General features: G+C 43.3%; 1 protein-coding gene and 1 pseudogene across 2 annotated transcripts in view; one reads left to right on the forward strand and one right to left on the reverse strand.

The window, feature by feature from the left end:
* The window catches only part of LOC145411971 (trafficking protein particle complex subunit 13), a 67,373-nt gene extending 50,728 nt beyond the window's left edge, over positions 1–16,645 (forward strand). For both annotated transcript variants that reach the window (XM_080281943.1, XM_080281942.1), the window contains 3 exons: positions 7,961–8,061; positions 8,292–8,442; positions 16,490–16,645. In XM_080281943.1, coding sequence (XP_080138069.1) covers positions 7,961–8,061; positions 8,292–8,442; positions 16,490–16,603 — 366 coding nt within the window. In that variant the 3' untranslated portion in view covers positions 16,604–16,645. The remainder of the gene's footprint in view (positions 1–7,960; positions 8,062–8,291; positions 8,443–16,489) is intronic.
* Positions 6,793–6,920, reverse strand: LOC145412039 (5S ribosomal RNA; annotated as a pseudogene).
* Positions 16,646–23,479: the final 6,834 nt, after the last annotated feature.

A 23,479-nucleotide genomic window follows, 5' to 3' on the forward strand; every position in this document is an offset into this window, starting at 1 on the left:
CTTCTCTGTATCCTTCGACTTTCTCTATACTAATTTCAAAGCCAAAGGTGGGTGTTGTGTATATGTAAGCAATGACATATCTTGCTCTCATGTTCCTGAAATTGATTCTTCTGAATTCTCTACTCTCTGGCTTTGGCTTTCCTGTCATTCTCTGACTAAATAAGTCTGTGCTGTTTACTTATCCCCTAATTTTACTGACTATGAAAAATTCTTCAACTATCTTACTTCTACGGTGGAACACATCCTATCCATTTCTCCTTTCTCTGAAATCTTCATTCTAGGAGATTTCAGTGTTCACCACCACCTTTAGCTCTCCTCCCAATTCATTGTTCCACCTGGTGAACGAGCCTTCATCTTTTCTATCCTTAATGACCTAGAGCAGCTTGTACAGCACCCTTCCCATATCCCTGACCATCTTGGAGAGAGTTCCGACATACTTGACCTCTTCCTTACAACTAATCCTTCTGTTTCCTCTGTTGATCTTGCCTTTCCCATGGGCTCCTCCAGTCACAACCTTATTACTTTAACCTGTCCTATCATTCCAGTATGGACTATGGACCCTCCAAAGAAACGGTTGTGGCACTTTGGAGCTGTGGATTGGGATGCCCTCAGGCAGTACTTCCTTGATTTTCTCTGGAATGATTATTGCATCCATGGCCGGGAGCCATCTGAGTGTGCCTTGTGCATTACGGAGGTTATTCTCCCAGACATGAAAGCATACATTTCTTTCTCATATCTTTTGAGTAATGCAAAGGAGAGGGCCTATAAAAGGTACCGGAACCAACCCCAACCTTGAATCACATCTTTTTTATGTTTCTGCCCAGAATCGTGCTAAGTCTGTTCTTCTCACTGTAAAAAATAATTTCATCCATACTAAATGCTCTACACCAGGAAACCATTTACTACACTGGGTGGTAACCATATAACCAAATTTTGGTGCCTGGCGGTTTAGTGGGTGATTTTTGTACTCCAGTCGGATTGAGCCCCAACCACACCTTGGATATCCAAGGTGTGGTTGGGGTTTATTTACTCACGTAAGGCCACTCAGGGATGAGTGAGGCTGCTCAGGCACATCTTAAATGTCAGGACCAACTGCCTAGCTCCAGACACATATGCTCCTCATGGTGCAATGTAGGATTGGATGATGGATGGACTAAATGCTCTTAACTCTCCAACTCGAATTCTTCCTGCTTCTTCTGGCACCTTTGCCAAAAACCTTTCTAACAGCTTTACCTCATCATCCCTCCCTCCTCTTTTCTATTCTGATGGCTCTGTGGCTATTTCTTTTACTGATAAAGCAGATCTTTTCACTCAGACTTTCTCCTCCAATTCCACCGTAGATGATTCCGCTGCTGTTCCTCCATCACTTCCCCCCCACCTCTGACTTCCTCATGACTGATATTAAAATACCTTCAACTGATGTATTTTTTGCCATCACTGGCCTTAATACTAGTAAGGTGTATGGGCCTGATGGGGTCCCTCCTGCTGTTGTCAAGAACTGTGTATATGTGCTTACACCCTGCCTAGGTAAACTCATTCACCTTTGTATGTCAACTTGTACCTTTCCGTCTTGCTGGAAGTTTGCTCTCATTCAGGCAGTCCCAAAGAAGGGTGACCATTCCCAATCCTCTAACTATTGCCCAGTTGCTTTAACATCCTGTGTCTCAATAGTTTTCAAGTCTACTCATAACAGAAAAATTCTAAAGCATATTTTCTATCACAGCCTTCTTTCTGACCATTAGCATTGGTTCCGTCGGGGAGGCTCCACTGCAATCTTCTCACCTACAGTTCAGACTCCCGGTCATCCTCCTTTCAGGACTTTGGTGAAAGCTTTGCCATTGCACTTAACATCTCCAAGGCTTTCGATCGAGTCTGGCATAAATCTTTAATTTCCAAACTGCCCTCATACAGTTTCTATCCTTGTATCTGTGCCTTCATCAGTAGCTCCTTTCTGGTCATTCTATAGTTGCTGTTGTAGACAGACACCGTTCTTCTAGATCTATCAACAGTGGTGTTCCTCAGGGCTCTGTCCTATGACCAACCGTCTTCCTTTTATTCATCAGTGACCTTCTGAGCTGTACATCTAACCCTGTCCACTCATACGCTAATGATTCCACCCTTCGCCTTTCCATTTGGTTCCCGGAACATCCATCTCAGCAGTTACTTCAACAAACAAGGGATGAGGCTATGGCACACCTAATGTTTGACTTGGCATGTATCTCTGACTGGTGTAAAAGTAATCTTGTTGTTTTTAATGCATCAAAATGCAGTTCTTACACCTATCAACCGAACAAAATCTTCCACAGAAGTACTGTACTTACTATTGTTTAATAATGTCCAGCTGAATCTTGCATCATCGTTAAACATACTTGGGGTTTTATTCTCTTGAGATTTATCTTGGAAAGTTCTTACTACGTCTCTTGTAAAATCTGCTTCCAAGAGATTAGGTGTGCTAAGCCGACTCCGTACCTTCTTTACCCCTATGCAGTTGTTGACTTTATACATGGGTTTTATATGCCCATGTTGAATACAGCTCTCGTGTGTGGGGACACTCCCCACACACAGCTCTTCTCAACAAGGTGGAGTCAAAGGCTTTTCATCTCATTAACTCTCCTCCTCTTATTGGCTTCCTTCAGCATTATTCTCTTTGCTGCATTGTTGCATCTTTATCACTTTTCTCTCGCAACTTCATTGGTCACTGCTCCTCTGAACTGTCTGCTTGCATCCCTTCACCTCTGCGATGGGCCTTTGGCACCCGTCTGTCAGCAAACTCTAATCCTTTTTCTGTCCAGTTCTCTAATACAGGAGTTAACTGTTACTCCCAGTCCTTCATTTATGCAACAGGTGAACTCTGGAACTGTTACCTTTTTTCTGTATTTCCTACTTCCTATGATCTCCAGTCTTTCAAACGCAGTGTGTCCAGGCATCCCGAAATGAATGGATCTTGAATTTCGCTCTTTTTTGTATTGTTTTTCTTTTTCCCTTGGAGGGACCAGTTTGTTGGCTCCTGGCCTTTGGTTCCTTCATCCTTGCATTAACCCCTAAACTGCGAGGTTGTTTTTTCTTGACTTGTGTGTCTTGCGGGCATATTCGCGCTCCGACAGGCTCTCTAAAAATATTTGCCAAAAATCAGTTATTAGCCCTGGAATATTAAAATTACATATGCATATGGCACATACCTTCAGCTTTCTCCTGGGATGTTTGTTGAGCCTTCGTCGAGTACCGTAGGACTTGTGGAGACCTCTGAAGTTGGGTAACGAAGTCTCCACTTTACACTTCCCGACAACCCGTAATATGATTACCACTGCCTGATATTATCACTAGAAACACTGTTCTATGGTTCTCAAATAGTTTGGAATCCATACTCCAAAAAAAAAAAAACACTGTAAATGCAAAGAAAATTACGAGCGCGTATTACCTTCCCACTTGCTCTCATTCGCCGCTGGTATTCTGTCATTTATTATTCATAAAAACACTTACACTTTATATTTCTATTACTATATAACACTTATACCGGTATACATCTACAGTCTTTATCCATAAGTTTCCTTCAGTAATAGTAGTTTATTGTCACTGTAGGCATTCAATTTCTCTTTCAGTAAAATACGTAGCATTCACTTTCTCGTCCTGTATACTAGCGTTGAGAGTGAATCTGTCACTTTCACTTCCACTTTCATAACTCATAGTATTCATACATGCTAGAGTGAAACTTTCACTTTCATTACTCCTAGTATGTATACTTGTATTCTTATATTACTACTCATTTACATTTCTATTTACATTCTCTATTTTATTTACATTATTTACTTTATTTACTTTCTGACCACTGCTTGGAGGTGGTCAGAATTAGAATGCAAGTAAGATGGAGGAATAGAAGAAGGGAAAGACGAGAGGAAGGAGTAGTTGCAAGGAGAGTGGAAAGGTTACAAGAGGATGAGAAAAAGGCAGAGTATAAGAGAGAAGTGGAGGAACGATTGGGCAAATATGAATTGGAGCAGATGGGAGACGTGGAAGGTGTGTGTAGGATATTTACAGAAGAAATATGTGCAGCATGTGATGTGGTGTGTGGAAGGAAGAGAAGATGGAGGGGGGTGCAAGGAATAGCGTGGTGGACTGAAGAGATGAGACAGGCTGTGGCACAAAAGAAGAAAGCATACAATGAATGGATGAGAAATAGGGGCGTGGAAGAAGTTGAGAGGCGGAAGAGAGAGTTATATGTAGAGAGAAAGAGAGAGGTGAAAAGATTAGTAAGAGAGAGTAAGAAGAGAGTGGATGAGGAATTTGGAAGGAATTTGAGTGTAAAGTGGAGGGACTGTAAGAAAATGTTCTGGAAAGAGGTGAAAAGAGTAAGACAGGGTGGAAGTGAAGTTAGCAGGGGAGTGAAAGATAAAATTGGTAGATTACTAGTGGAGAAGGGAGAAAAAGTGAGCAGATGGAGAGAACACTTTAAGGAATTGTTGAACATAGAGGATGGAAGTAATGCGAGTATAAGTGGCTGGGGAATGGCTGGGAGAAGGAGGGAGGTGAGAAGACAGGAAGAAATCAGTAGGATAGAAGTTGTGGAAGCAACGAAGAAAGTTAAATTGGGGAAAGCCCCAGGAATTGATGGAGTGTGTGGTGAAATGCTGAAGCATGGGGGAGAGATAGTAGCAGAATGGATGTGGAAGATGTGCAGATTGGCCTGGGAGGAAGGTAGAGTCCCGGAGGATTGGAAGTCAGGTATAATTATTCCCTTGTACAAAGGAAAAGGGGAAAAAGAAGTGTGTGGTAATCATAGGGGCATTTGTCTTCTTAGTATAATAGGAAAAGTGTATGGTAGGATACTTATTGACAGAGTTAGAGAAAGAACAGAGAAATTAATTGGAGAAGAACAGGGAGGCTTTAGGAAGGGAAGAGGTTGTGTAGATCAGATATTCATTCTTAGATCTTTAGTGGAAAAGTTTCTAGAGAAGGGAAAGAAGTTGTATGCGGCTTTCATGGATTTGGAGAAAGCACATGACAGGGTGGATAGACAAGGATTGTGGAAAGTGTTAAGAATATATGGAGTAGATGGGAAGTTGTTGAATGCTGTGAAGAGTATGTACGATGGTGCGAAGGCTGCAGTGCGTGTGGATGGTGAACTAAGTGAATTTTTGTCTTTGAAAGTTGGGTTGAAACAGGGATGTGTCATGTCTCCATGGTTGTTCAATCTGTACATGGATGGGGTAATAAAAGAGGTACAAGGTAGGGTAGTGGATGTTGGAGTGGCCCTGGTGAGAGAGGATAGTGTTTGGAAACTCCCTGTACTGTTGTTTGCAGATGATACTGCGTTGTTGAGTGAAGACGAAGGGGAGCTGCAAGGCTTGGTGGATGAGTTTGGGAGAGTGTGTAAGAAACGGAATCTAAAGGTGAATGTAGGGAAGAGTAAAGTGATGGTCTTTGAGAGAGGTGAAGTCAGTGAATGTACAGCGAGGTTGGATGGTGAGGAATTGGAAAATGTGAGTACGTTTAAGTACTTGGGTAGTGTGATGAGTAAGGATGGAGGTTTGGAGGGTGAAGTGCTTGAAAGCGTACAACAGGGAAGAAAGGTTGGTGATTCTTTGTAAGCAGTGATAAGAAACAGGGAAGTGAGCATGGAAGTGAAAAAGTTACTACATGACAGTATTGTGATACCAACTCTAACGTATGGAAGTGAAGCTTGGACGTTGTTGGAAGGACACAAGTCAAGAGTGAGAGCAGTGGAAATGAGTTATTTAAGAGGAGCCTGTGGAGTCGCATGGAGAGACAGGCTGACGAATGAGGATATAAAGGAGCGTTGTGGTGTTGATGTGGATGTGATAGGAAGCGTTATGAGGAACACACTGAGGTGGTTTGGCCATGTGGAGAGGATGAAGGGTGAGAGACTGACGAAGAGAGTGTATGTGAGTGAGGTGGATGGGGGAAGAGGGAGGGGGAGGCCAAGGATGAGATGGAAAGATGGGGTGGAGAGGTATTTGAGAGAGGGGGGTGTGAGTTGGGAGCAGAGGAGCGAAATGGCAGGGGACAGGGCGACTTGGAGGCGATTTGTTTGTGGCCACCCCAAACGGGATTGAGGCGTCTGGCAATAGATAGATAGATTTACATTTCTAATTTATTTACACTGTGTTATGCACTGTCACTTGCAGTAACTTATAAAACTATTTTCTACTGTTTCTTATATTTACATTCATTGCTTTCACTTGCTGTTTACACATTATTTACATTTCCACTTGCACTGTTTTACTCACCAGAAAGATCGTAGTCACTGTCTATCATTTTCATTGACAAATTAGCCAGTTGACGTTCCACAGCAGTCACTTAGCCCTTTACCCCTTTCCACACGAGGTTTAGTAGGGGGTAGAGGTCACAGGGCCCTTTGCATGAGGCTAAAAAGCCGCGGAATTTGACAGGCACGAATCCGACGTAGTTTCACCTTGAAAGACGACAGTAAACTAAATACAGTGTGGTGGCCTAGGGGGAGTGCAATGCTGCCAATGTCAGTGTGGTGACAGCTGCTAATATATACGCTGTGAAATGATTTGCAGGAAATCTAGACAATACATAACAAGTTAGGTAGTTCCAGGTGAATAAAAATATCACTTAGGCTTCTCCCTTCCTTTCTTATATATATTTTTATTACAAGAGTAGATTATACGGCATATTTCATTCATTCATTCATTCATTCATTCATTGCCAGACGCCATGTATCCCAGACGGGGTGGCCAAGGGCTTAGAGTTAATTGTTTTACAGGGAGGGGCACTAATCCTCCACCAACCCCACTTGACACGTAGGGATGCCAACAGCATCTGGTGTTCCCAGGTGGTCACCCATCCAAGTACTAACCAGACCCAACGTTGCTTAACTTCGCTGATCGGACGGGAAGCGGTGTACGTTGATATTTCAAGGGGAAATAAATAGCGAAAATTAGCGAACGAGTGCACGTGAGGTGTTGTCAGGTGATAATTAGCCAATTCCAGGTGTATGGCACTATCACTTACCTTATTTCTTTTTTGTATATATTATTTGGTATAAGAATAGGGCATAGGGCTTATTTCAGTGGATGAAATCAGTGGAAAATTCCAGGGAAGATTTAGCATAGCACGGCTGGACAGGTGAGAGGAGAGTGTAATGGAGGGGAGGTAGGGAGGGGAGTCAAGAACGGAGAGAAATTGCTAAATTGTCAACAATGGATGGGAGTACAGATGAGATTAGGAGTGCTGACAAGTGTTGGACATTGGCAGTACTGATAGATGATACAAGCCACCACTTGAAAGCCCGGACGAATTCAAAATAACACAGAATCACAAAAGTGACGCCCCGCGGTATGATCCCTTGCTCCCAAGCATCACGAAAGTGACGCCCCATGGTTAAGGGGTTAAAAAAAAAAAATAAATACTCATAGTGATGCCGTCATATGGGAAAGCGCCCTGAAAGAAACCAACCAACCATCATTGATGAGTTTTTCTGTACTGAGAGTCTCATATGGGTGTGCACTGAACCTCACTGCATAATAAGTACTCTTGACTGTGGGTTAGGATAACTCTGGCATAGTTTTTTTTAACCCATTAACTGCTCATGGCTGTTTTTTGGAGGTGTCTGTGGTGCCCAGACATAGGGGTAAAACTGAAATTTCCCAAAGGCCAAATTTTGTTTTAGGAATTGAGAGAATTCATGCCAAAGTATATAGTAATGAAATATGAGCTCAATATTTACCTTGGTAAAGCTGTGGAAGAACATTGAAGTGTCTGATACCCTTTTGGAATATATGGTTTTCGCTTTCGTTTTTGGTTTTGGTTTCAGTTTTGAAGGCTCCAACATGCTTGCATGCATCGGCCTTGGTCACCGTAGCGCTATATTCGATGTGCACCTGAGCAGCCAGGGCTGTATTGAGCAGTCGCACTCGAAACGGTCCAGGCTGTATAGAGCAGTTAACGGGTTAAATAACAGTGTCCTTTGTTGCAGGCTCCTCAGTATGGTGATGTAAGGGTGACTGTGGAGAAGATACCTAGTGTGGTCCAGCTTGAGCAGCAGTTTGAGGTTGTCCTTGGCATCACAAACATCTGGTTAGTACCATATTCATATGCTTGAACTGTAGGGTTGTTTGTTCAGAATAATAATAATTATAATGCTTAGAATAAGGTGCATATTTTGTGATGTTATGAGAGAGGTAAAATGAATCAGGTGAGCCTGTTCTGTTCTTCGTATACTGTATTTGACCAAGAAATTCCCATGAAGCTGACAAATTCAGTTACTTGTACACCATCTAATGACACTGTTTCTTAATCCTCCACAGTGAACGTAACCTGGACTTACACTTGTCCTTCCTTGGGGGAGGTGGAGGATCTGAGTGGAGTGGGGTGACCAGTCGGACTCTTCCTGCACTTCCGCCAGGACAGTCAACATCCCTTGCTCTCTCTCTCATTCCCCTGCGTACAGGATTACAGGTAAGGAATTGAGGGAGAAGTACCACCCACATATTTATTTAATACCACCCATATATTTGTTGGAGGCAATTTGTTTTTGGCCATTCCTAATGGGATTAAGCCATTTGGCTATAAATAGGTAGTTAAATAGGTAGAAGGAGGCAAGGCAATAGCCTTGGAATGGTGAGTACACATTTCTCTCCAGTTCTGTTCTCACTTTTACTGTATTGTTGTACAGTAGTCCCTCAATTATCTGACGTAATAGAGCCAAAGGCTTGTCCGGGTAGTGGCAATGTGTGGGTAATGAACAGCATCCCCCTTACTATACCCAGACCCTACCAGAACCCAACCTCCAATCTATAGCTACCTAACCATTTGTACAGTACCTCTGCTTATTTTGACAGTGTTTTTGGGTCATTCAGGCATATTTAGATATCAAAACACACATAGTAATATTAAAAATAATTTTTAACACCAAGAGAACCATGCCTAAAAAACATTGAAAACCAAAAACACCCTACCAATACACTAGTGTATGTACAGTACCACTCCTAATTTTGGCAGTGTTTTCCAGTCATTTTGCCATATTTAGACATCAAAACACACATAGGAATATCCAGAGCAAACACCAAGAAAACCATGCAAAAAAAAACACTTCTAAAACACTACTGTATGTACAGTACCCCTCCTAATTTTGGCACTGTTTTCATGTCACTCTGCCATATTTAGACATCAAAACTCACTTGGAGATATCCTAAATAAATATAAGCACCAAGGAAACTGTTAATAAAACCTAAAGCTAACTGCCAAAAAACATTGGACTGGGGTACTCACCACCCAGAACACCACAGACAGGCTTCATAACCTGCCCACCTCCAGCAGGTGTACAGTTGTCCCATGTGGTCTAGTGGCTAACCTTTGCATTTAGCAAAGGTTCAAGAACTCCTCTTCCTCATCCTCCTTTACCTGCTGGAGCTGAGTGATGAGTGGTGATGTGTGGCACAGCAGTACCAGCCTTCCAGCCTCAGGAGACTCAGAAGACTGCCACAAACTTACGTCCAACAGAGACTCAGCGGCTGTTGATGTGCTCGGTTGTGGGTCCAGTGGTGAAGGCAGGAAGCGAGGTGGTGGTGGTAGTGGTGGTGGTGGTGGTGAGAATGGGCTGGTGCTCGTAGGGGTGGCAGGCTTGAAGAAGGAGTCGATCCTGGACTGATGATAGGACCGATAATTCTGCCAGAGGATGACAGCGTCCCTGACTGGCCGCAGCTCCATCGCTAGGCTGAGCTGCACCAACTCGCTATCACAGTGTGGATGCGTGGTGTACTCCAGCACCTCCTCCAGACTGGCATTTAGGGCACTGAGATGAGTGAGTGATGAAATTGCTGGGGGTTGCGAGTCATGATCCTCATCCTCATCCCCATCAATGTTGCTGTCCTCTTTCATGCCTGCAGAGGCAGCAGCAGCGCTCTTTTCATTAGACATGGTCTGATAACCAGGATCGCTGCCATTGTCGTCCAGCCAATCCCTCGTGTCGTCGACATTCTGTTCTGCTGTTCGAAGACGGCGGTGGAAATCATCCACATCAAACCCCTCAAAGTCATGCTCGGCTTTGATTCTGAGGAAACGAGGCCAACCACTTTCGAGGGTTTTCACAGAGACTTCCTTCCGTGCGTCCACCCAGTTGAACACTGCAGACTGCAGGTCGTAACGCTGAAGCTTCTGCAAGGTCTGCTCTTCACGTGTGTCCTTAGCCCGGTCCTCATCCTCCAGCAGCACCATCACCTCGTTGAGGAAGCTCTGCTGGTACAGTCTCTTGGCAGCCATGTTAACACCCTGGTCCATTGGTTGAATCAGAGCAGTCTTATTAGGTGGCAGAAACATGCACCTAATGTTCCTGTCATTAGCAATCAAATCCTTCCCAGATGGATGTGTGGGGGAATTGTCCAGGAGCAGGAGTGTCTTTACCTTGTTGCGAATGATACCAAGGGCCAGTTTGATAATGGATAACCTCCTTGATGAAGTGTCTGTGGAACCAGTCTCTGAAGATTTTTGAAGGCCTTAACTGAATGGTACCACGTAATAGGCAGGCTATCCATCAACCCATGGAGACAGCATGGTTTTGCATGCCCAGCAATAATGGGTTTGAGGCGATGCATCCCGTTAGCATTAGCACAGCACAAAACAGAGACATGTTGTTTGGATAACTTGCGACCAGGCACAGGCTTCTCCTTCTCCCCTGCCAGGGTGTCAGTGTGCAATGAGCAGTAGATTAGACCAGTTTCGTCAGCATTATAGACTTAACCAAGGGCAAGGCCCTCATCCTTGATCAGGCACTGCACTTTCTGGTGAAATAGGTCTACATCTTCCGCTACTGTGTCCAAGGCCCTCATCCTTGATCAGGCACTGCACTTTCTGGTGAAACAGGTCTACATCTTTCGCTACCGCGTCCAAGGCCTCACCATGTGCCTTACGGCTTGTAAGTCCATGGCAAAGCTTGAAGCAAAAGAGCCATCCTTTGGAATTCTTGAAGCCGTGTACGTTGTCCCATGCACGAGCGCGCGCACGCACACGCACATGCACACGCGCGCGCGCACACACACACACACACACACACACACACACACACACACACACACACACACACACACACACACACACACACACACACACACACTCACACTTGCTGGTGAAACCACAGCATTTCGACCCATTGATAACGGCTTGCCGGGCCTGGGCCGTGACTTTCCTGTCGCCCCTATGTGTGCTTCTGCAGAAATCCTGTCTGTACTGCATAAGCTTGTCGTGTGACTTCGTGATATCAAACCTTGTTGAACGGGCTACACTATGTTCTCACAGTATACATCCTGTGGTCCAGCCCTTGTCAACCTTCCTCAGTATCTCACGCTTCTTCTCCAGAGTCAAAACCTTCCTCATCATGCGCACGAGAATGCAGCAGAGGGCCACAACCTGAAGAAGGTAGGGGACCACCACAACGCAACTGCATTCACAGCCATACTTGGAAGCATTACCACTCACGAGGGAGACAAAGATGGGAGCTGAGGTGTGGGCTTGTAGGCCGGCAAACAGTACAGCACTGCCATATCACACCCCATGCTTGCCTCCGAGAACAGAGGAAGCAAAACGCGGTAAACTGACATCTGCATTCAAGGTTCACTTCGGTTTGCCCAGGCAAGGCTTATCATTTGATGACGACAATGGATGACCAGTACATCACGACCTCAGGCAGTGTATGACTAATGTGGCCTGCCACACGACTCTGACCATTTGGTAGGGAAGCGGACAGGCGCGCGTGGTGGGGGTTCGCACTAACCCTGGAGGCCGGAGGATTCCCGCCATTGGGTGTGGAGGTGGATGGGCACTTTTACCATATATTTGTTCATGGCTTGTGGTCTGTGTTACACGTGCAGTGGCCATTTAGAAACACAATTCCCAGCTACTTTGGACTCCAGGTAGAGAGGCGGACGGCTACTGTCACTGAACATGTACTCGTGGCTTACAGTCTGTGTTAGATGTTCTGAGGAGTAGATTGTAGCACCAGTCAAGCAGGGCAGTACTTCCAAGGTGGATGGAAAGCTGATGACAGAGAGAGCTGGAACTCTCTTTTCATCAGCCCTCGGGACTAGTTCCTGACCATCCCACTTTGATGAATTTTTCAGTGTTTCAGTAACACAGAGAGTAGGCCAGCTTGGTCTCCAATACAAGTTTCTCTAAATGTCAACACCAATCTACATGCACAGTACACACTTCACTTCCTTTTCAAAATTAAAAAAAGAAAAATGGCACACATTAACTAAGCCTCAGAGTCCCTGGGGGGAGGGGACCATAAATGCCCCCACCATCCGCCCCTCTCCTGGTGACGACTCAGAGAGATGCCTGGATCGACTGTCTGACTCACTTTTTCTTCATTTCTGCAACAATCACATCCTTTCCTCAAATTTTCTTTCTGCTGAGCACCACCTCTCCCCCTCTAAACCTCACTTTCTATTAACTGAGACTCCGCTGTGTGAGGCAACTGACAGCAAACCCTTTTCTGTATCCTCCTACTTTGTCTATACTAATTTCAAAGCCAAAGGTGGGTGTTGTGTATATGTACGCAATGACTTATCTTGCTATCGTGTTCCTGAACTTGATTCTTCTGAAATCTCTACTCTCTGGCTTTGGCTTTCCAGTCATTCTCTGACGAAATATATCTGCGTTGTTTACACATCTCCTAATTCTACTGCCTATTAAAAATTCTTCGACTATCTTACTTCTATGATGGAACACATTCTATCCATTTCTCCTTTCTCTGAAATCTCCATTCTAGGAGATTGCAATGTTCACCACCACCTTTGGCTCTCCTCTCCTTTCATTGATCCACCTGGTGAACAAGCCTACATCTTTTCTATCCCTAATGACCTAGAGCAGCTTGTGCAACACCCTACTTGTATCCCTGACTGCCTTGGAGAGAGCTCCAACTTACTTGACCTCTTCCAAACAACTAATCCTTCTGCTTACACTGTTAATCTTTCCTCTCTGTTGGGCTCCTATGATTACAACCTTATTACCTAAACCTGTCCTATTTTCCCGGGATGGCCTGTGGACTCTCCAAAGAAACGTCAACTGTGGCACTTTGGAGCTGCGGATTGGGAGGCACTCAGGCAGTACTTTGTCAATTTTTTATGGAGTGATTATTGCTCCCATGGCTGGGAGCCATCTGAGTGTGCCTTGCACACTACAGAGGTTATTCTTTTGAGCATGGAAGCATACATTCCCTTCTCGTATCCTTTGACTAATGCAAGAAAGCCTTGGTTTAATCATGCTTGTTCTAATGCTGTCCGCAACAAGGAGAGGGCCTATAAAAGGTACCAGAGCCAACTCATCCCTGAATCAGATCTTTTTTATGTTTCTGCCCAGAATCGTGCTGTCTGTTCTTCGCTCTGCTAAAAATAATTTCATCCGTACTAAATGGATTCAACTCTCCAATTCAAATTCTTCTCGCTCCTTCTGGCACCTTGCCAAAAGCCATTCTAACAACTTTACTTCATCATCCTTCCCTCCTCTTTTCTGCTCTGATGGCTCTGTAGCAGCTTTCTTCTACCGATAAAGCAGATCTCTTCACTCAGACTTTCCCCTCAATTCCACCTTAGACAATTCCGATGTTGTTCCTCCATCACTTCCCCCCTCAGACTTCCTCATGGCTGACATTAAAATTTCTTCAGCTGATGTATTTTCTGCCATCTCTGGCCTTAATACTAACAAGGCATATGGGCCTGATGGTGTCCCTCCTGTTGTCCTCAAGAACTGTGCTTCTGTGCTTACACCCTGCCTAGGTAAACTCTTTCGTCTTTGTCTCTCAACTTGTATGTTTCCTTCTTGCTGGAAGTTTGCTCTCATTCAGCCAGTCCTAAAGAAGGGTGACCATTCCCAACCCTCTAACTATCATCCACTAGCTTTAACATCCTGTGTCTCAAAAGTTTTTGAGTCTATTCTTACAGAAAAATTTTAAAGCATCATTTCTGTCACAACCTTCTTTTTGATCATCAGTGTGGGTTCTGTCAGGGAGGCTCCACTGGCGATCTTCTCACCTACCTTTCAGACTCCCGGTCATCCTCCTTTTGGTACTTTGGCAAAAGCTTTGCCATTGCACTTGACATCTCAAAGGCTTTCGATCAAGTCTGACATAAATCTTTAATTTCCAAAATGCCCTTTTACGGCTTCTGACCTTGTATCTGTGCCTTCATTTATAGCTTCCTTTCTGGTCATTTTATAGCCGCTGTTGTACACGGCCATCATTCTTCTCCTAGATCTATCGATAGTGGTGTTCCTCAGGGCTCTCTCCTATCACCAACTCTTCCATTTATTTATCAGTGACCTCCCAAGCTGTACATCTAACCCTACCCACTCGTACGGTGATGATTCCACCCTTCACCTTTCCATTGGGTTCCCGCAACGTCCATCTCAGCAGTTACTTCAACAAACAAGGGATGAGGCTATGGCACACCTAATGTTTGACTTGGCTCATATCTCTGACTGGAGTAAAAATAATCTTGTTGTTTTTAATGCATCAAAGACTCAATTTTTACACCTTTCAACCTGTCAAAATCTTCCACAGGAGTGCCCACTAATGTTTAATAAAATCCAGCTCAATCCTGCATGATCACTGAGCATGCTTGGGGTTTCATTCACTTGGGACTTATCTTGGAAAAGTCATATTGCATCTCTTGTAAAGTCTGTTTCCAAGAGATTATGTGTGCTAAGCTGACTCCATACCTTCTTCACCCCTATGCAGTTGTTAACTTTATACACGGGTTTTATTCGCCCCTGTTTAGAGTACAACTCTCATGTGTGGGGAGGCTCCCCACATACAGGTCCTCTCAATAGGGTAGAGTCAAATGCTTCTCATCTCATTAAAACTCTCCTCCTCATACTGGCTCCCTTTAACCTCTGTCTCTTTGCCGCACTGTTGCATCTTTATCTCTTTTCTGTCACTACTCCAGTGGTCACTGGTCCTCTGAACTGTCTGCTTGCATCCCTCCAGCTGTACGACAGGTTCATAGCACCTGTCTAGCAACAAACTCTCATCCCTTTTCTGTCCAACTCTCTAATGCAAGAGTAAACTGTTACTCCCAGTCCTTCATTAATGTAACGGGTCAGCTCTGGAACTGTCTTCCTCTGTCTGTATTTCCTACATCCTATGATCTCCAGTCTTTCAAACACAGTGTGTCCAGGCATCTCAAAATGAACGGATATTGAATTTGGCTCTCTTTGTTTTGTTTTTGTTTTTTTCTTGTAAGGAACAGTTTGTGGGCTCCTAGCCTTTGGTTCCTTCTTCCTTGCATAAAAAATATAAAGTTAAAACTAAAAATAAACATTGGGAAAGACTTTTTCCAGTGGCTGCACGGCTTTGGACTATTCAGTGGGGATGCGTACAGATTTTTTGACATGGCTTGTGGGTTACGGATAGTATTACTTCAGTGCTGGATGTTCATAGGGAGTGATTGGACCAGCTCACAACTTTGACCATTCTACAGTATATAGGGGTGGATGGACATTTTAGCATGGATTGTGGGTTATGGCCTATTTCCTGCGTATGGCTTGAGCCCAGCAGTCATGATACCGAATGTTTGAATGTGTTGGCTAGCCGGCTGAAGTTCTAGGGGATTTTTACGTCTGGATAATTGCAAGTAAATTCAAATGATGGTTTAATAGAGCCAAGGTCCCCTATCCGGATAATAAACAGGTCTGGATACAGCACGTCCAGAGAAATGAGGGATTACTGTATTACAGTAAGGAAGAGGATATTTGCAGGCTCAGATGAATAGAAATGGTAATGATTAGGTGGATGTGCAGTGCTTCCTCGAGTGCAAGGCCTGGGGGGTTAGGTTGACGATGGTAGAGTTGAGAGATAGGATGGGAGTGGAATGTATTGGTGTTGTGATGATGAGAGGTAGATTGAGGTGGTTTGGGCATGTGGAGAGGATGAGGGATGATAATTGGGTGCAGAAAGTGAGAAGTACAGTATTAATGTCGGGGGTAGGGTAGTGAGAGGTAGACTGAAAAAGACATCGGACGAGGTCATTGCGTGTGACCTCAGGGATAAGGGACTAAATAGGGAAGCTGCCAGAGATTGAGCAGCATGGAGAGCTGCCATAAGGTGACCAAGGCCAATGCTTGCAAGCATGCTGGAGCCTTCAAAAATGAAAACGATAATGAGTCCTGTGATATTAATTTGGTCTTGAACTGTATAAATATTCTAGTTTTAACATCCATTTAGGCATTTTAGGGAATTGTAAGAGCAGTTAAGCCATAACTTTAGATATATAGATGTCTTCTGTATGATTATCCGTAAGTCATGGAGGAGATTAAGTTTGTGAACATTCACAGTTTTAAGTAATCATTGGGTTTTGGGGAACCTAACTATGGTTACTTGGGGGGTATTTTGTATTGTACATATGCGGTGTAGAACTAGAGTATTTGTTTGTTATCAGCACCATTGAGACTAAAATATATATATGCATTATTTAATTTTCTAGGATGATAGCTGTATTATTGATCTGTTTTTCAGACCATTGCTGGAGTGCGACTGACAGACACATTCCTGAAGCGCACATATGATTATGAGAATTTGGCTCAAGTCTTCATCACCACTGAGAAAGCCAGGGAGAAGGGAACCAGTTAAGGAGTTGTAAGGGATCCAGCAGACATTGTGCTCAATTATTCATGGAAGAACTTTGTCTGTTGTTTATTGCTCAACCCTGGTCATGCATGGCCAGCAGACATGTTGACTGCTGTTAAGTAACTGCCCCAAGGGAGTCATCTCATAGGTTCCTTGCACCGCTGATGTTGTGTCTACATCTTTATAGCATGTGTTGTGCAGTGCTCCATAATCTTATGAGTTATGTTGTTTGGGCCTGTTCTACCAGCAGGCCATATGTGATCTGTGATCCTACCCAGCATAAATTTAAGCTGGTAACTTAGGAAGGCTTTGTGTTATTCTGTTTATTGCCCATAAATTTTGCCTTTTTACTCTTAACGGCTTAAAATTGCCATCACTTTATCTTGAAAGCTGAGTGACAACAATATATTAACACTAGAATATGTTGCTAGTCAAAAAGAAGTGCAGTGGAAAGAACACAAAGTTGTAGCTTTGTCTTATTATGCTACCGAGGTATGTGTAGTAACTTTCAGAATGACAAAAATCTATCTGTCTATCTATCTATTGCCAGATGCCTTAATCCTGTAAGGGGTGGCCACAAACAAATCACCTCCATGTTGCCCTGTTCCCCTCCGTTTCACTGCCCTGCCCCCAGCTCATACCCCCCTCTCTCATATACCTCTCCACTCCATCTCTCCATCTCATCCTTGGCCTCCCTTTCCTTCTCCCCCCCTCCACCTCACTCACATACACTCTCCTCATCAGTCTCTCATTCTCCATCCTCTCCACATGACCAAACCACCTCACTGTGTTTCTCCTAGCACTTCCTATCACATCCACATCCACACCACAGCGCTCCTTCACTTCCTCATTTGTCGTCTGTCCCTCCATGTGACTCCACACACTCCTCTCAAATAACTCATTTCCACTGCTCTCACTCTTGACTTGCGTCCCTCCAACAAGGTCCAAGCTGCACTTCCATACATTAGAGTTTGTATCACAATGCTGTCATATAGTAACTTTTTCACTTCCATGCTCACTTCCCTGTTTCATATCACTGCTTTCAAAGAACCAGCAACCTCTTTTCCTTGTACCCTTTCAAGTACTCCACCTTATAAACTTCCATCTTTACTCATCACACTACCTGAGTACTTGAATGCACTCACATTTTCCATTTCCTTCTCATCCAACCTCATTATACATTAGTGACTTCATTTCTCTCGAAGACTGTAACTGCTATTACCTACATTCACCTTCAGATTCCGTTTCTTGTACACTCTCCGAAACTTATTCACCAAGCCTTGCAGCTCCCTTTCGTCTTCACTTAAAAACACATTATCATCTGCAAACAACAGTACAGAGAGTTTCCACATATTGCCTTCTCTCATTAGTGTCGCCTCAACATCCACTGCCCTACCTTATATCTCTGTTATAATCCATTCCATATACAGTACACCTCTTTCACACTGTTTGACAGGGATGCGTTCCATAAAAAGTGGTTGAATAACGAATTGGTTGAATAATGAAGTGATTTTTCCCATAAGATTGTTAAGAAATAGGGGGGTTAGGTTCCAGACCACCTTCATCATTCAAAATATATTCAATGAAGATGGAATAATTACCAGTAAAGATGAATAAAAGTCAGACAGGGATTTAAACTGTGTTCTTACAGATGTACATTCTCAGGAAAAATTATTTTAGTACTACTTACATTTCAGATGATTGACATTTGATTTGTGATAAAAAAAAATTGAAGACCAAATGACATTTATCCACTTAGTGATATTAAAGAAAGCCGCCAGAACGCCTTCAATAGGGTGTTGATTGCCAATCCCACTGACTAGACATGATGTCACCACACCAAACAAACTCAAATATATACAATTTTAAGCCATAAAATAGCAGTGGAAGCCTAACTGGAAGCGCTGAAACCGTACTGGGGGGCTTCGCTCCCAGGACCCCCCAATGATTATAAACTACCTATCCTAGTGCAAACTAAGATGTACATTACATAAAACTGGAGCCAAAACAGTACCATATGTTAAAAGTGTTCATCAGTCATTGGTGCAGTCGTCACCAGGGTTGCCACATGGTACATTTCATTTCCCAATCTGGGCCATTTTGGTAATGAAAAATCTGTTTGGTAATGAATCCGCATGATTCATTACCAAAGGGATTTTTCACATGTATGAAGATAGAGAGGATGGAGATGGTGGATTGTCTGCTCTCTCTGATCAATCTGCTAGCCTACATGGCATGAAAATAATCAACATGCTACTGATTATAAGGTGAGTGATTATTACTATTTGTATATTTAATTAGTGAAGAATAAATGCATGCTTTAAGAATTTGCTAATGAAAAGTTAAATTTGGTAAAGAAAATTGAGGAATTTGGCAATGTGACCGAGTTCAGATCTGGCAACCCTGATTGTCATCTGACCATGTGATGGCAAAACACTCATTCAGGTTGGTGAACATATGACAGTGCTTGGCAGGGTAATAGTAGGGGTCTTGGGTGTAGCCATGGTGGTGCTGTAGTATTCCTCAAGGCGAAATAGAAATGCAGACGGATGAAGAGGCAACCAATCAGCAGGGCAGAGTGCAGGTCACTGAGGCAGTTCAGCTAGTCTGTATGGCAGCATGCAGTTTGAATTCTCAAAATGGCGGGGATAACCATGTTGAACAATGAAAAAGGGTGTGGATTTATAAATGTCAAAAGACTGAATTGTTGAATAACAATTGGTTGAAAAATGAAGGCTTGGTGTACAGATTGAACAACCATGGAGACATGACACATCCCTGCTTCAATCCAACTTTCAGACAGGAAAATTCACCCAGTTCACTGTCCACACGCACTGCAGCTTTAACATTCTCATACATACCCTTCATGGTATTCAGCAGCTTCCCATTTACTCCCTATATTCTTAATACTTTCCACAGTCCTTGTCTATCCACCCTGTCATATGCTTTCTCCAAATCCCATCTCTAGAAACACCACTAAAGACCTAAGAATATCTGATCTGTACAACCTCTTCCCTTCCTAAAAGCTCCCTGTTCCTTTCCAACTAATTCCTCTGTTATTTCCCAAACTCTGTCAATAAGTATCCTACCATATACTTTTCCTGTTACACTAAGAAGACAAATGCCTCTGTGATTACCACACACTATTTTTTCCCCTTTTCCTTTGTCCAGGGGAATAATTATACCTGACTTCCAATCCTCCGGGACTTTACCTTCCTCCCAGGCCAATTTGCACATCTTCCACATCCATTCTAGTACTATCTCTCCCCCATGCTTCAGCATTTTTTACCACACACTCCATCAATTCCATGGGCTTTCCTCATTTTGACTTTCTTCATTGCTTCCACAACTTCCAACCTACTGAGTTTTTCCTCTTTTCTCACACTCCTCCTCCTCCCAGCCATTCCCCATCCACTTATACTCGCATTACTTTCATTCTCTATGTTCAATAATTCCATAAAGCCTCCTGAGCCACCTAGAAGACACCCAAGTGAATTATGCATATGATTATTGCTTGATTATTATGTTGATGTTTGTATTGTAATTGATGCACAGTGGACATTTTTTTTATAGTCTGTGGTTTGGCCAGTTGTTTGGTACTTGTGTATATTGTCGCTATGTTGTCCGTTTAAATCACCCACACCAATCGACCCTGAAGTTCTGGCGTTACTCATTGTTTACGAACCTCGGCCCGTCGATTCCCCTGCGTGGAAGTTGGAACGCTAAGTACCGGTATGCTTTTTAAAAAAATTAGCGTCAAGTCAGACTGAGGAGATTAAAGTTTTGCGCCAGCAGTAAATGAACAAAAAGTCTGCATTGTAAAGATAAACTTTAAAAATTGTGCGCCGAATTAGTTGCCATAATACTGTCATGTAGCGTGGCCCCAGGTCCCTTTGCTACTAGTAGGGTTTTGGGGGATTGGGGGGGTTGGGTCAATACTTTTACAGCACACACAACCCACCATTGTGTGCCATGATATATATCCGTTTTGACATGGGTAATGGGGGCTGTCAGACATTGAGAAGGAGTCCATCATTGCATATGTTGGAAGGATAAGTGGCACACAGGTGGATGATTATATAGGTAAACATGCACTCAGGCCTTGCTTGCAGTAACCATGTTGTGGAAGTACAGTAAGGGGGCGGAATGCTCTATGAGGGGGTTGTGTTTGATGGCCAGTTTTTTTGTTTATTTTTTACGGCCTAGGCAATGCCTCAAGGATTGGGCATACGTTCTTAAGTGGATAATGCAAGCCAGACGTTGCACACTTTGTTCACATCTATCAGATGCTGGACCTCACATTCACAGCCACCCAGTCATTCACCAATTTTTTGTTTCCCCATTTTGTGAAGAGACCTGGGACTAGCTACTGACTAATTTAACACCGGATATTGCCACATCCAGCTGGAGCGCCGTAACTCTTTCCACCACCACGTGACTGTCTAGTTGTATATTACCACCAAGTGTAGTAACATATCTTGGGTAGCCAGAAGCCACTTGGCTTGTCACTCACGATAATCACGAGATGTCCACTTTGATTAGTAATCGTATCAAACAACCAGTTTCTTTACCTGCTGCCGTCAGCTCTGAAAGAAGACATCTTCGCCAGATTCGAGTAAAGCGACTAAGGTTATAGACAACTGGCCAGTCGTACACAACCATTGGCTATGAAATGTTTTGCATAAATCCTGTCCTGAGCATGAGCAAAGTATTTAGACACTTCTCTGCCAGCTGTAGGAATGGAAGGTGTTGTTTGAAATATTTTATGTGGTAAGGACTGCACTTCAACTTTACTATTCTTTCCTAGTCCACCATTCTCCTGTATGGGGATAGTAAAGGAACTGAAGGCTGTTATTTTAATCTGACATTCAATATCTGATCATTGCCATATGAAGGTGTCTGTGCCAGGCATCAGGAAAACAGGCAACAGAAGGCATGTTACCCTCTAGTCATTTGGGGAAGAGTGGTAAATATGAAATACAAGTTAGTGCTGGCAGAGTATTGTTGGCATACTTTTGCACATGCCTGTACATCACAAACAGATGCAGTTAAGTCCTGGTTATGTGCCACAGATGCTAAAAAATACAGGGTGGTTCATATATAACATGTCTGATCCCATGTGTTTTGTTGTTGCATTTTGAACCATACCTTACCCCATCCTTAGGTGGGAAGAAGAGGCTGGGATGATGATGATGACGTTTGCAGTGATGATTTTAATAATAATGAATGATGATTATTATATTGATTTTGATTATTTGATGATTGATATGGTGGAGGCTCAGTCGGCTTTACCATCACTACCCTGCATCATTTTCTGTTTCCCATAACCCTTTCTTACTTGATAGTGATTGCTTGTTTGCATCCATTGGTTGCATTTTTTTATCAAGTAATTTAATATCTCCTCTTGCATTTTCTTCAGTAATTGCTTAAAGTTCACTCATTTTGGTAAGAAGAGATTTTTACCCTCCACTGACTTTTATCTATTGCCAGACATCTCAATCGCATAAGGGGAGGCCACAAACAGATTAACTCCATATCATTCTGTTATCTGCTATTTGACTGCCCTCTCTCCAACTCACACCTCCCTCCCTTGTATCTCTCCACTCCAGTCTTTCCGTCTCTGCCATGGTCTCTCCTCCTCTTCACATCATACACATACCTTCTAGTCAGTCTCTCATTCCCCATCCTCTACATGGCCAAACTATCTCAAAGTATTTCTCCTAATAGCACCACAGCACTTTTCCACTTCCTCATTTGTATATCTGTCTGTCCATAAAACTCCACACATTCCTCAGGTCATTTCCACTGCTCTCACTCTTGTGCCCTTCCAACAGGATCTAAGCCTCATTTCTCAACGTCTTATCACAGCTTTCAGTGATCCAGCAACCTTTCTACCCTGCTGTACCCATTCAAGCACATCCTTCCATCCTCACTCATCACTCTAAAGTACTTGGATGCACCTTCATTATCTATTTCCTCAGCATCCAGTCTCACTCTGTATGCTGTGATTTCCCTCAAGACCATAACTTTACCCATACGTATATTCTCTTTAGGATTCTGTTTCTTACATCCTCAGACTCATGCACCAAGCCTTGCAGTTCACATTCATCACAATACAGTATCATCAGCAAGCAACAGCTCAGGAAGTTTCCACATCTTACCCTCCCTCACTAGATACCAATATATTCACATTCCTTCCTATTACCTCTCTTATAGCTCCATCCACATACAAATTGAAGAGCCACTGAGACATGACATGCAGAAACACGACACACACAGACATGACACACAAAAGCATAGCATAAGGTATGACACAAACATGACACAAAGAGACAAGATTTTTGTCCTTATGCAGATTCATTTCCCTCACGTCACTGGCAGAATAAGATAGCACTGTGGCCCAACATCCTTTCCATACCACTTCTTCATGACTAGCACCATATTAGTCATGTTTCAACTAACATTTACAAAGGAATGATGGTAATTTAATACCCAGTTAAACGGAGCATAATTAAGTTGTCAAAATACGTGCTTCCCCCATCCCCGCAGACTGAGCCGACAACACCAGATATATATGGGCAGCCCTGTATTTTGGTTTAGTAAATTGTGGGCTGCTGTTGCTGTGGTCCTGTATTCCTGGCTAAGTAGGACAGTGGTAGGTGTTTGGATATGCCTGTGTAGTAGTGCTGTAATCAAACCACTTCTCTGAACCAACATAGCATCAATTTCAGCATTTTTGCCAGTACAGTATTTGCTGCCTAAGTAAAACAGTGTCAGTTGGTTGTAGCTTATCTGTGTGTGCTGATCATCTACCTTCTTGAATGAGATGTGGCTAAATGAGCTATGAAACTTTGCTAAGGATATATGCGTGTCATTTTC

The sequence above is a fragment of the Coenobita brevimanus genome, chromosome 91 (genome assembly GCF_032717465.1).
Source record: "Coenobita brevimanus isolate Jiangsu-jjx chromosome 91, ASM3271746v2, whole genome shotgun sequence".
NCBI classification, from domain to species: domain Eukaryota; kingdom Metazoa; phylum Arthropoda; class Malacostraca; order Decapoda; family Coenobitidae; genus Coenobita; species Coenobita brevimanus.